The sequence below is a fragment of the Lipophrys pholis genome (assembly GCF_963383615.2).
Source record: "Lipophrys pholis genome assembly, chromosome: 2".
Classification (NCBI taxonomy): Eukaryota; Metazoa; Chordata; class Actinopteri; order Blenniiformes; family Blenniidae; genus Lipophrys; species Lipophrys pholis.
The window spans coordinates 23,727,511-23,742,739 of NC_137636.1; the positions used below are offsets into that span (position 1 = coordinate 23,727,511).

A 15,229-nucleotide genomic window follows, 5' to 3' on the forward strand; every position below is an offset into this window, starting at 1 on the left:
GTTAAAGTTTTTAATTTTCTTTAAAAGCACATTTGATTAAATGTTGACAATTTTATAATGCACTCTCCATATATATATATATATATATATATATATATATATATATATATATATATCTTTTTTTTTTTTTTCCCCTAAAATAAAGGGGAACATGAGTTGTATTTCTAAGTTACTCGTCCAGTACTTGTTTGGACGGGTCCACTGCCTCATCAGATTGGTTTGTATGTGGCTCCTGAACCAGGAAGAGCTTGACACCCGTGATGGAAGTACTTCTTCTTTGTCAAATCTAAATATTTGAACCTCTAACAAAGGTGTAACTTCTATATAAAATTACAGTGTTATTGGTCTCCGCAAGTGTTTGGCTTAACTTTAATATTTTGACAAACCATAAATCAGAGACGAGGTTTTGTTTTTGTTTTTGTTTGAGTTTTTCTAAGAGACAATATATGGAGCTTACAGTAAAGAAAGGTTTGGAACAAGGGAATTTCAGGATAACGTCAAAGGAAACTTGTGGTTGAATGAACAGATGAACTGTGTTTGCTTGCTTGACTTTTTGGCCCGGGCGTGGACATGGGGACCAAGAGGGGAACTCTGCTGGGTATTTGATTGAGACGGTCAACTATAAAACTACCAAGTCCCAGGAGAATACGGACTGGGAGTCATGACACTCTGGAGCAAACATTATTTTTTATTGTGCATCTACTCACGCATCTGCAGAAGAAGTATTTAGTGTGGCCGTGGTGTGCGTGTTGCACTAACAGCATTTCAGAGAAGTGGTATTTCCATGGAGATGGAATGTTTTCAAAAAGTTCCATCTTGGGAGCCGTTTTCAAAGAGTTTTCAGCGACTCCGGGCATAGTTGTGTAAACGGACATCCAAAAGTATTTCCGTTTTCTCTTCAACATTGTTGTGTTAACGGGGCATTAGACACTTGGCCATGGGTTCTAACTCCAAGACTGTCTTCCAGTAAATGTGCCACGTTGTTGAGCTGCACTTTGAGGTCAGTGGCAGGACAAGAATCACTAAATGCTGCTTTCGCATCGCATACACAAAATTCTCTTTCTAATGGTTGTCCTACAGTAATATTTGTCCCCATACCTGGGAATGATGCCCCAGAAATGAAGAAAATCTGTCATCTCTCTCTACCTGGCTTGTTTCAATTTTTAAAACATCAGAACTCAAACCCTATATAGTTTCACTGAGGGTTTAGCCAATTCCAATCAAGGTAGGCCCTCGCTTTGACCCTCCCATAATTCGGCAGCTCTGCTCTGACACATGGCACCACAAGACAAAGTACTTCTTCCTCTTCTCAAGATGGGCGTGTGTGGGTGGAGACAGTCCAGCTCACACAGACACAGCAGATTCTGAATGCAGCTCATATGATCCATATTGAAATGGGTGAAAAGCTGGATTTGGGGCAATAAAGTTTGAATACAACGTTTTTTGGACCAACGAGGTCCATGTGAAAGTGTTGAAAAGATGCAGAATAGGAGATCTTTAAAGATGCAGCTTGTTGGATTAATGCAATTCCTTCTTGGGGCTCTGGGGGGCAGCGACTGGTCACTGTTTGTTTTTACAAAACGCTATATTTGCATTTAATATTAGTGTAAAAATTCATTGCTGCTGCTTTTTCAATTCTTTGCCCCGAATGCAGGAAAAGTGGTGGATTGACTCCATACAACATCTGGTGGTACAATGTGGAATCACCAGGCTGGTTGGTTGCACCGAGCTGTGGAGCTTGTTGACTCTTCTGGATTAATCTGCTGCTTGCTCATAGTTACTTGAGGCTGTTTTGTTAATGTTTGAGACCTGAACGTTCCCAGCGTGGAATCATGAAGTAGTAGAATTAGTAATACTTGGTTGAACTTTGAATTTTAAAATGTTTTTCGGCTGTTACTGGAAATCGGGAGCTGAAATACGACACACAAAAAAATCCCTCTGGTTTGAAACATCTGGTTTGAAACATCACCTAACCCTAACCCTAACCCATATGGCTATTATAGAGTTGTATGTAATCTTATAATTTAACTTAGTCCCCATTAGTCTTCTGATAATGATAGTTTTGTTGAATACTAATCACATCCATCACCACACATTGCTCTTTTCAAGCTACAAATTACTGTAACAAGCATGTTGAGCCACAGTCACAGATGGATTCAGATTCCTTCACCGAGTCACTCATCGGCTGACTGAATTTAACCTTAATTTAACCTATAGGCGTAATTACAGTGTTGATATTTCTGCAGGCTTCACTGGCTGCTGTTTTAATGTGGCTAAAGCCAACTGTCGTGGCTGTGAATTACAGTGGCGGTAATTTGCACAAAACGCGCTCTGGCAATAACACCGAAGAGTGGCCAAGTAATTATTCTTGTGAGAGAGAGAGAGCGAGGGAGAGAGAGAGAGAGAGCGAGACTTGAAGCATCTGAGATCTCCATCTGTAACAGGTCAACCGTATTCTACCTCACGCTCTGTGTCACTTCATTGACGATGTAAATGAAAAGGGAATATAAATAAAGAATTGCTTGTTATTAGCGCTATAGCTGCATGCAGAGTGTTGAAATGAGGCGCTGGCAGAATGTACAATGAATGGATGGGGAGGAAAACATTCTGTCAGATAATAGAAGGGCGTCGAGAGAAGACAAGACCAAATCCTTCCTCTTTCTCTTGGTTGAAGAAGTTGTCCCAGCGGTTGCAGATGCAGCAGCTCCGGGCAGTGCACATGTTTTAAATGTTGCATGTTGTGATGCAATGATCTGCTCAGATCTCAGATGCGGGATACGTGCAGCTCCTCGATCCCATGATGACTGCGAGTTCCAGTTAAGCCAAACGCTCCGCCACTGCTGGTTGTGCTGCCGTGGGGCCGGAGCAGGATAAAAGTTAGTGGCCTGATCTGTGATCGGCCTCGCGGCTCGCCCTGTGCGTGGCTGCTCTGCCAGGTAGGACGACCTCGGAGCAGATAGATAACCCCGGGGATGCCGGAACGCTGTGTCACTGCAGGATTATCTCCAGCTGGCTCTCACCCAGATCCAATTGGTGTAAGAGCATGACAAGTGAAATGATCTAATGAGGGTTGCGTGCCGGCGAGAGCACAGGGATGATTCATGGCCGGTAATGAAGCCACACGGCATTACTAGAAACACAAAATGACCGCGATCAGATCCTCACACTGTTGCTTCGGACTTTTTAAACTGCAGTGTTGTTGAAGGCTGACATTAGGTCCCACTGAGCCATTTGTCAAATAATGGATAATGATTCTGCATGGATATTGTTACTCATTGCTGTAGATTTATTCTTCAAGTCATTAGTCATTTATCAGACGTAATTTTCATTCACACACACGTTCATTGATTTCAGCTCGTCAAACGTGATGGCCCCTGTACAGTGATGATATAGTTCGGTAATTACAATATTTGTGAAGATGCATGTAAATACAGAACCATAGAAAACAATTTTATTCTAAAATGTGTGTTTTCTATTCCTGCAACTCTCATATCTTCTTCTTAGGAGTTTTTTCCTTTGAAGTATGTGGAGTATCTTTATATATAAGCTGTGTAAATGTTGTAAATGTTACACTTTCATTGGACCACTGGATTTTGTTCGAGGTTTGTTCCCACTAAGGCCCAGTTTATACAACATATTCAGTGAAAATGCATTGTTTTTGCATTTTTGCTTCAGAAAAGGTTTGCGTTTACAAGGCAACGTTTTGAAAAAGGGTTTACACAGAAACGGCAGAAGCACTGAAAACAATGTAGTGACCATGCAGGGCCACGAGTTGGCACTGTTGGTTGTTAGGGTTATCAGGTGATTACTATAAGTTACTCTGCATGCCTGTGGAATATTTTGGCCCCTTTTTATACAATGTTTCAAGTGAAAACACACCTTTTTGGTTTCAGAAAAGGTTCATGTTTACACGGTAATGCGGAAATGCTGAAAACAATGTAGTTTCCATGCCGGGCCACTAGTGGGTGCTGTTGTTTGTTTTTGCAATGAAACCACACACACATGCGCGCAGAGAACAATACACTATAAACATTAACAATGGGAGTGAACGGACATTCGTATGGACAAACGAACAAGGTAGATTGTTGTTACAGTGACTGTCAACTATAAAACTACCAAGTCCCAGAAGAAGATGGACTGGGAGTCATGACACTCTGGAGGAAACATTGTTCTGATTGTCCATCTACTGGGCATGTGCAGAAGAACTAGTCACTACTGCAGTGGTATGCTGGTGTAGTAGCAGTGTTTTAGAAAAGTTGCGGTTTCGGCTGTTTCCACAGAGACAGAGTTGGAATGCTTTCAAAAAGTCTCCACCTTGGGAGCCGTTTTCAAAAAGTTGCGTTTTCTATGGCTTCGAGAACCATTGCTGTGTAAACAGACGCCCAAACTCACAATGACAGTCTTCTGTTTTCTCTCAAAAAATGTTGTGTAACAGGACTAAAGCTCGCTGGTGTCTCTAGGAGAGGTCCATCTTCACTTCTTTTTTTTATTGTTCTTTTGTGGCTCGAGTCCCACTGAGGGCTTAGTCAGGAAAGTAAATTGTTATAAAAGTTGTTCGAAATCAAACTTGTGGATCGTGGTCTGCTGTGGTGAACCTGGAAGCAACCAGCTGACAGACGATAATCATCTATTATTGTCTTAGATTTCATGTCGGTTTGAATTTATTGGATCATGTTTTACAATCAATGCACAATTTGTCACCATGGAGTGCTTGATGCTATGAAGGAATCACATTTCCAAAATTTGCAGAGAGAACATAGATTTTTTTTTTTGAACAAATACATTTGCGGAGTCAGCGTTCTCACTCATTTCTGTGGTTTGAATGTCTTACTTTAAATTAAAGCCTTGTTATTGATTTCCTCTGATTATTGTTAAACTGCAACCGAATCCAGTTTTCTTTTTCTTGTAAAGTTGATGCATCTGACCAATGTTAGTGTATTTGTGGACTTTTTCTAACCCATAAGAAATGTTAACGCTCGTGATGTAATGCGCTGATTGAGTTCAAATTTCGGCAAAGTGTTTTGGTTTTGATGAGTAAAATTGCAAAACCATTTATAGTCGTATGCACGTAACGTCACGACATAACCCGAGTGAGATTGAGACATGTGTAAACTTTTTAACCAGTCAAGCCGTCAACAAGGCCATGGCCCAGGAAGGGATTCTCCTCACATTGAGAGCTTAAAGTAGTTCAGGTATCTGATTAGGGTACGCCCTGGTCGCCTCCCATTAGAAATGTACCAGACACATCCAACTGGGATCAGACTCCAATTTCAGCTCAGGACCTGCTGAAGAAATTACATCTCTTGCTTGGTCTGGGATTACTTTGAGATTCAGTGAATAAACTAGCGGACGTTGTAACCCAGTGTGGACTAAGAAAGTACGAAGATCAATTTCTTACTCCCGGAAAACTTACATTATTTCAATTAATGTAATAAGTTGGTATGTCAAGAATAAAAGTCGCTGCAGGTATATTGTAAAACCTGGTAATATAGCCCATTCATTCATGAACCTATTTACATTGTTTGGCTGCATATTTCCGATACAGTTCTAAAGTTAATACAGAAACTCTGACTGCTGTCCGTCATTCAGACTGATTTTAAAACGGCTGAAATGAACCAATAAATTCTAGCATCATCTCTGGTTAAGACTACTCGGTTGGGCGAGTTGGATTCAGCTCAACCGTGTTGACTTCTTGTCTGTCTTCTTCAATCCTTTGTTCACATGTGCCCATCCTATTTGTAGGATGCGGTGTGCAGCCCCATTAGGTCAGGCTGTGGAAATCGAACTTTCAAACTTCCGATCCCAAGTCCGTTTCTCCAGCCGCCAGGCCACCACTGCACCCATTCACAGTCGTAGTATTGGTGTCTCGGGTGCGTAATTACATTTCTGGGAGACATAAGAGCACAAACTCTTCTTTCATTACATTTTATTGCCTGTCCAGTTGGTTAGCAAGTTTTCTTTTTGTGTGTGTGTGCATATTTATTTTAAGTCCAGATGATCCGCAAATATATTGAATCGTGTGTAATGTTGTCTTTGAATAGCCGCGTGATATCCCCAGGCTGTTTGTTAAACATTGCAGAAGTTTGGCATGACAGGGAGGAGGGAGCAAATAAAAGCCACCGTGTTTTGAAAGAAGTGGTGATGGCAATGGGGAAGGTATGCTAACGTTTCCTCTGGTCTCCGAGCAGGCTCATTAAAGCATTTGACCCGAGGGCTTTTTTTTTTTTTTAAGCTTTTTGGCAGTCTACAGATGCATATGTGACTGAATTTAAACCAGCTTTCTGATAAAATAAGCATGTGTCCTTTAAAAACTCGGCAACACATAAAGGCTGGAACCCTTCCATGCATGCAAAGCACCGAACAATCTCTCGACGTATCCACTGAGAGACGATTGTTATCTGTGCATTAGTGTGTGACTGTAAAGAAACTTTAGCCACTGATTTACAGCAGCACAATGTTAAATTACAAAGTGAAATGAACTTCTCTGTGAGACATTGGGTCTCGTGCTCTTAAAGCTTTTTTTTTTTTCAGTTTTACCTAAAGCTCTTTGCACTGCTTGCTCAGCACATTGAACAGCAGGTGGTGGGATGTACATCATGTTACCTTTCAGTCGTGAGATTTTTCCTGAAAAGGTTGGTGTAAACCAAACAGGAACTGGATGATCCAACAGGTTATTCACAGTCAAATTCCTTTCAAGGATGATGTGCTATTATATAGTTGTTATTTTCTTGTTATTGGCGGGATAGTTTGTGTGTTTCCGAGAGCTACGTTGGCCCGAGTATCATCCTCCTGGTCGGGCCGCCCATGCCCAACAGGTTGGAGGGTAAAGACCAGACGAACAGTGATCCCCTGGGGCACCAAGTTGTGCGGTTGCGCATAATAACCTGCTCCTGTAAAACCTGCGTGTTACAGAAACCGAAACTAGACTGTCCTATTGTGGAGAAGCAGAAGTACGAGGTGTAACATGAAGCTGTTCGACCGGTTGTCCAGAGGAATATAACAAAGTGCATGAAACGCCCAGTAATAATTCGAATGTACTTTAGAGAGCTTACTGCTGAAAAAAAAATTTATGAACAATTTACACAAGTTTATAGAAATGTAATAGTATAGTCCAATAAGTGTTCCTCCGCTGCACTCCTAATGTTTGTTGGTCTTCGTCATGGTTTTAGGCAGAAATTAGTGTGTTTTGGGTGTCCATCCAAAAATTATGGGTGTCTAAAATTGATTTGAGTGTGGGCGTGTTTGCTTCTTAAGACTAATATATATATATATATATATATATATATATATATATATATATATATATATATATATATATATATATCCTTTTCTCATTCCATTTTGGAAGTGAAAAATTAGATGGAGCATAGGTTCATATGATTAAAACCACCTGTTCTATTCTGCAGATAGAATTCCTGAGCATCTTGGAAAGGAAATTCCTCCTCTCTGCCTCAGCATTTGAACGCACCAGGATGTATCAAAGAATACGAACCAATCAGTAGCCGTCTTTCAAAAGGTATAGAACACATGGTATCAATTGACCAATCACGTTGCTCTTTACTGGCCGTAATACAAAACCGGAAGTCAGTTGCAAGTTGCGTACACGAGACGATAATTTGCTATACTTTCGTTGAAAAAAGACCAATTCAAGCATAATTAGACGGTGACAAGTAGTGATGGTCATTATACACATATTTTAGAGACTTTGAGCATATTTTAGAGGCCATCTTTTCCAAAAATTGACTGTCCAAATGACAGCGGCCTAAAACCATGGTCTTCATCGATGTCGCTGTATGTGGCATCTAAAATGAAATTAGATTTCAGTGGCATCCCGGGTGCTTGATCTGAAAATGGTCCACTTTCTTTTCCCCTTTCATTTCACTGGATGAACACAAATTGATTTATTTTTTTAATATTTATGAGCTCGTCAGTCTACCCACCACTCAATCTGTCATCAGTCTACCAACTTACAACCTAACCAATTCATATATCAGATTTTCCTTCGATCTTCCTCACTAATCATTCTGTCCATCAATCTACCTATAATTCTATCACCAATTTATCCATACATTTATCCATTAACCTACAAATCCATCAGTTGACCTCCCCCCCCTTACTAATCTATCTTTCCATTGATCCTCTTACCTACAGAGCTATCTCCTTACCAATCTATCCATCAACCGAAATACCTACAAATTTATTTCCTGATCTGTTTACAGATGTATCCTCAATGTACCACAATACCAATCCATTAATCAACCTAAGTACCCAAATGCCCCCCTACAGATCCATCAGAGTTATTACTCAGTGATCGATCTACCTCCTCATCAATCTAAGTACTGGTCTACACCTCAGTCTGGAAAGTGTCGACTCACAAGATGCTTGATTTATTGCTTTCATGAATGAAGGAGTATTTTTTTTTTTGGGGGGGGGGAATTACCATTAAAATTGAACTTAACACATTCTGTACAGAGAAGTGTCAGTTAATTTAAGACATACACATTGTGGTTGACTTTCTGAGTTTTGTTTACTACATTAACGGTCAGCCCATCCAAGAATTTACCTTGGAAGCCAATTATCCTTTGGTTCAGACTATTCTGTCGATTATGATCTGGCACAGTTGAACCAGATTAAGCTGTACAGGATTTCTTGATCATAATGACACTTTGACAAAAAGCCAGAGGGGGATTTTCACGGTGTCTAAGTGAATTTCACCTTAGAAACTAATATGGTGTGTTTTGTGTTGGTGTGCAGCGAGTGTCTATCAGACAGATGAGTCAGCTGTCAACAGATTTTCAGCTTCCGGACAGCCTGTAGACTGGAACACTTTTTCTCAAAACCTAAAAAATCACATTAAGAAAAAACAGCTTTAGTCTATTTTAATTGTCCACCGCATTATTGTATAATGTATTTTAGTATTTTGTTTGACTTTTAGAAATCCAGGTGTTGAATTTTAATGGTTATTGTTGATGTTAATAATAATGTTACTGATTCTACTGTAGTTTATATTTATAACGTGTATTATAATGTGTTCCTGCTCATTGTGTTTTCCATAAGATTTTAAATATCTGTAGAAATATTTATGAAAGCAGGTGTTACATTTTAACGGTGACTGCTAATGTTATAAATTCTTACTGTATGTTATATTTATAAATATGTATTATTATGTGGTGGAAACGAGCTATGGCTAAAATCTGGTACGAAGCACCTTTTCTTCAAGAAAACAATTAATGTTTTCGTACATGGTCCCTGAAAAATAAACAAAATAATTAAATGTATAAATCCTTTAGAATCATACGACTCCCAGTTACCATGTTTGATGTGCATTAATATCTCCTCTGAATGTAAACCGATACACATACAAGTTGGTCAGCTCTCAAGTCTCAGGTGAGTCACGACACTTCTGTGATATTGGATCACATTTGGCAGATGAAAACAGTGCAGTACGGTTAGTTCTGGTCAGTGTCGGTGTAATTCTGTTGAAATGAATCCTTGTTTTAATGTCTAACTGGGTTCCAAAACGAAGGCGACCAGCACATTTCTCAAGTCTAAGTTAACATGTGAGGTTCAAAGTGCGTCAAGATTTGCGTACATTCTGAGGACAAATGTTGATTTGTTGACGTGACGTTTTAGGTTAGTAACAGTTGGGGTTCGGGGCGGGTTTTAGCTTTTAGTACCTTGTTGTGAACTCAGTGTGTAAATGAGTGGCCCTCACTGGTTATGCTGTACAAACATGTGTTTGTGTGTGCACACAGTTCTCTACAAGCTGAACGACACCGCTGATTGTCAGATGAAGCACTCTCTTCATCAGATTACGCTAGTTTAGAGCCGTGTGTCACCCGGAGCTACTTCATGAATCAATGATGGAAAGCTGCTGCTGCTTGGATGACTCTCACCTTATTGTGTGTGTGTGTGTGTCTGTGTGTGTGTGCGTGTGTGTGTGTGTGTGTCTGGAAGAAAAGACACAGGGGAGAAAACACACTGTATCAAATATTAACTGTGTTACTTGGTGCACTGGGTCATACCGGAGGGTTTGTTTGGCCTATCCATTGCATCTGGCTGAATGAGTGAGTGAGGGAATACAGTAGAAAGATGGTGAAGCAATCAGAATAAACTGTAGTGGCTATTGGAAATAATTCTGTGCTGTAGGAGTCTGAATGCATGGTACTTATTATAAAAAAAAAATAAAATGATTTCGATCCAAAAGCGTCCCCACAATGCGTAAACAAGTTAGCGTCCAGGCTGTTTGTTGCACCTGCAAGAAAAGCAATAATTCAGCCCATCAGTTTGAGGTTTGACTACAAGCTTCTACCACGTGTAAAAGTTTTCTTTGAATCCCATGAAGCACGTTTTGCTCAGTGCAGCTCTTAGCAACACTTTCTTTCGTGAAAAGCCCACTGATGGTTTCGTAAGGTCACTGCAGTGTTTGCAGTCTGACATCAAACCAGTAATAGTAGCTCCGTCTTAATGGGTCAACATTTTTCTTCCAAGGTGGAACTTTTTTGAAAATGCTCCAACTCTGTCTCCATGGAAACGGGCAAGGGAAATGCAACTTTTCTGAAATGTCGCTACTGCACATGCGCACCACGGCCGTGGTGAATTGCTCCCCTGCACATGCGAGAGTAGATGGACAATAACAATATCGATATTGTCCGGGGACGTGGTAGTTTTATTGTTGGGAGTCGGAATAGTAATCCTTCTTGGTCGTCTGTCTATACGAATGTCCGTGCACTCCCGTTGTTAATGTTCCTAGCATTTAGTTCTCTGTGTGCATGTGTATGTGGTTTCATGTATTTATATAACTCGTTTTTCTTATTTGCATGTATTCCCAGTCTGTTTGCAAATCAGATTTTGCACATTTCTAAACCATTTTTCGCTTGTTGCACACCTTAATGCAGACAAAAACAACATGCAGTTTAAAATCGAAAAACTTTCATGAACAAAAGTGACCGTTCCTATCGAACAAAGTCTTTTTTCAGCACGTAAACCCAGTTAAATAAATCTATTGACTGTACATGTGCTCATCCTCTTCCTCATGTGTACCTTCCAGAAATGGGCAGCGAGTTGCCGGGGACAGTAGCGATGCCAGGGGCGGTTGGGTCCGGCCAGGTGAGGATGGGAGGAGCCGTGGCAGGCCGCGGGGGCAAGAGGAGATCAGGAGGGTGAGTATCTCCATTTGTGAGTGAAAATGACACAATTGTCAAAAGTTCCTTCAGCTCCACGTACAATTCTCACCACGGTTTGATGGAACATCACCCAAACCAGCAGCGCCTAAATGAAAAGCAGTATGGGTATTCTTTAAAGACTGCTCACAATCTTGACATATTTGATCACCATCAAGACCGTAGAAATGCAAAAATCTGGATTGTACTTCTTTTCTTGAAAATGTGCACGATCGATGCAATGTGAATGGGAGTTCGAACTTTAATCTACACTGAAGAGAAAAATTGGCACAAATGAAAAATACAGTGAAAATCAGTGATTGAGCCAAATTGATAGAGAAAATTGTGAACTACTACAGTAATATATCGATATAAATTTATTTTTATATTTATTTGTATTTGTAATGTGTTTTTGCCAAAGAATCCTGATGGATTGACTTGCATGACTATTGATATGGACTGCAAGAGTTAATAGATTTCTCTTTCACATGACTAATAACTTTTTTTTTTTCCCATTCCAGCTGTGAAGCAGCTTTCAGGTATTACTTATTTGGACGGGACTATATTGGTTTATGGAAACATTTGCTAAAATGAATCTTTCCCCCTTGAATACATTGTTAGAAACGCCTGAAATGTTGTCAGTATTTAGTAAAGTTGAATATATATTTTCGCCTCTTGGCGGTGCTATTACTTCAGACCTTGTGTGTGTTCAGGGCATACGATTGCAACCTAAAAACTCTCTGGTCGCGCTGACTTGAACAGTGTTTTAAGTGTTTTCAGTGGCTCAGAGCACCGTTGTCGTGTGACCGGACAACCAAAACGCAACAAACGTTTTATGTTTCCGCTTGAAAATGTTGTCTTGTAAACAGAGCCCAAGTCAGCTTTTCTGGAGCTATGATGGGGACATAAAGAGTGTTCATATAGGAAAACGCTGTACATTCATGGGTTTTTGAAGGTCAGCTGGCTTTACCATTTGTTTTTTCCTGATTGCTTTTACATCCGTTGGGATTTACATAGTTAGACACAGTTGTGTAAATGATTTTTTTTAGATTTTAGAAAATTTCACAGCATCGCTGTGTTGAATGGTGTATTACCTTTTCATCACGTTTTTATGTGTCTTTTAACTGATTCCTCAGTTAGTGAGACCCTCATGGATGTAAGAACAAATGAGTCAGTGGGAGAAGATCTCAGCAATCCTTAAAGCTCTGATTGTCATGCACATGTTTTGGTTTTTATTGTTTTATCGTCTCAGTTTAGATGGAGAACTTCAACAAAAAGAGAGAAAAAAAAATCCATTATGAATAAAGCCACATTCGACATGCAAAAGGCATTTGCAGCTTCTGCATCAGTGTGGAAGGAGCAGCAAAAGAAACGAGCCGGTTACAGGACACACTGCGAACTACAGTGTCTACAATGCGAATGTAATCCTTGGGGTCCAGACGAGTACATTTAACCCGTGCACAGGCAATAGGCCTACATAAACATGAATAAATAATACAGACCTAGATATGGGCTGTGTGGTAAATAAACACGGCACGGCGACCCAGCTGGGACTGCTCTTGTCTCTACTGCTTTACTTATTCAGGTGTGTGTGTGTGTGTGTGTGTGTGTGTGTGTGTGTGTGTGTGTGTGTGTGTGTGTGTGTGTGTGTGTGTGTGTGTGTGTGTGTGTGTGTGTGTGTGTGTGTGCGTGTGCGTGTGTGTGTGTTGGACAGTTATCACAGAGATCTCAAGCCTACATCAGGTATGGAACAATCATCTCTGCCCTCCGTATGCAGACAGTGTAGCAGTGCTAAAAGCTTCCTGGCAGCTCACGCTTACAATGTACGGTTGTTTTTTTGAACCTCCACTATACAGAGATCAGCCATAACATGATGATCGTATGCATCATATTGTGTATGTCTTACTCTAGCTTCAAAAACAGCCCTGACCTATCTGAGGCCCCGTTTACATGACAACATCTCAAGTGAATATGCGTCGTTTCAGAAAAATTGTGCATTTACATGGCAACACTTTGAAAGCAATGTTCGATTAGACGCAGAAGAATTAAATTTCTCCTGCTTAGTGGAACACAGATCAGTCATCAAGGTCAAGACTTTACAAGACAACAGAAGGAAAGCCTTGATACTATTGGGATAAGATAAGTAAGACGTTTGCCTCTTCACTGCTTCGACTGGCCGAGAGAGAAAAAGGGTCAGAGGAGAATAGATGAGTACTGAGATTCAGCAAACAACGGCAGAACAGGTGGGTTGTGGCTGGATCATAACCCAGCCGCTCCGGAGCCAGAGATGTGTGCAGGACGGCTCAGAGGACAGAGAGTGCTATGAGGACAGCGATACAAAGCACAGGCTGTGAATGAGGATGACACGCCGTGCCTCATGCATGCGGTAGTGGCATAGAAATGAAAATGAGGAGGGGACCGCTCAATGCGTCACGAGAGCTCCCCGAGCAGCCGGGGCCGATAGCGGCATACCTAAGCAATGGTTCAGGGTCACCTGAACTCCACTTCAGACGCCTCGTCAAAAGGTAACTTTTAAACCTCGTCTAAAAAGTAGGAGAAATTGTCCCGCCTGCCTCCTGAACCCAGACTGAGAGCAGGGAGCCTTGTGTTGTTACTGGGACTGACTGTCGGCTGCTGAAGATGCTGAGAATCAATTTCCATGAAAACTCTGGGACATGTTGGTACTCTCAATATAACATTTTGGTTTTCCTTGAGGACCTTCAATTGTTTGCGGCTGTTATTAAGGGATTGTGGTGTTCTAGTCCTGAACTACACCAGTGAATGTTTTTCTTCATGATGTCAGAGTACTGTCAAGGCAGGGAGCTGGTCCGTGTGGATGGTCGTTTGCTTTTGGAGATCTTGAGGACAGATTGACTTTCCTGTTGGTTCTCTGACTTCTTCTATGTTCTTAATGTATAATCCCATGTCTGATGAAGATGAGGAGGAGCTTCTTCCCTCAGGCTGTCTGCCTGTTCAACCGAGAAAAATAGACCCGGCAATCAACCCTGGTCTACCCTCATTAATCTATTTATCTTTTCTCTTTTGTGTGCCTTAAATGTCTTTATTATTATTAATGTCATATAGTGTGCTATTTTAATTATGTGTGTTCTAGATTTTTATTTTTATTCTTCCATCCCATAAAAAGTGTTATTTCTGTGCGGAACAGGTACTTAAAACATTTTACTGCCCTTTATATTCTGTATAATTGTTGTGTGTGACAACATTGTTGCGTGAATGGGGACTTAACGACCCAACATAAAGTTAATGAAACCACCCCTTGTTCTACAAAGAGACTTTGAATATCTGAAGTCTCTTTGAAAAGAAATAATTTCAGAAATTTGGTTCAAAATACATTCTTCATGGTCAAATCGTCAGCAGATTCTTGTTTTTCTAGTTTTGAATTCCAGAGTTCGGGAATTAATCGGCTCCCGATGCCCTCTCTTGAATTTCCAGACCCCTGGCCTGCTTTTAAACAAAGAACTGGTGGTGCTCATGAAGTAATCGTCTAAACGGAATGCTGTTACATTCCTTCACAATGATGATATGAAGAAGTTAGTTCTCTCGATTGAAAGTGGATTATTAACAGCTGAACCTTTTTTTATGGATTTTCTACTGTAATTGCCGAAGGAGCTGAAATGAAAATCTGCCAATTCGAGTTAGGTCAGTTTCCTTTGACATTTAGGACACATCTGTGGTTGTTCATGTCTGAGAACAGATGATAGAGCAGAGAACCAGAGGAGTCTGGTTATTCTTTAAATGAACGATTTGCAGATTCACAGGAAATCACCATGTTAGCCAGAAGTCTAATGATAAATCATAAGTTGAGCGTTTTAGGTCCATTTGAGTAATTTAACACATCAGGTGTGATTATCAAAAGACTGTAAGCCCTGCAATGGTGGGGGGAAAAAAAAAAAAAATACCTTGAAACTTCTGAAATTATACAAGCTTCTCTCCAAGATGAGCACAATGTGCTGGTTTGTTCCAGTTTTTAAGCTTTTGCTGACTCCTCTACTCATACAGGGTGTAGGTTCTTTGTAAGTCTTTGTTCAAACTGGAGCAGCGGTTCT

General features: G+C 40.5%; 1 protein-coding gene across 2 annotated transcripts in view; it reads left to right on the forward strand.

Annotated features, from left to right (window-relative positions):
- arnt2 (aryl-hydrocarbon receptor nuclear translocator 2) overlaps positions 1–15,229 on the forward strand; it is a 74,731-nt gene that overhangs the window by 1,652 nt on the left and 57,850 nt on the right. For both annotated transcript variants that reach the window (XM_080458330.1, XM_080458331.1), the window contains exon 2: positions 11,051–11,162. In XM_080458330.1, the coding sequence (XP_080314456.1) occupies positions 11,051–11,162 (112 nt within the window). The remainder of the gene's footprint in view (positions 1–11,050; positions 11,163–15,229) is intronic.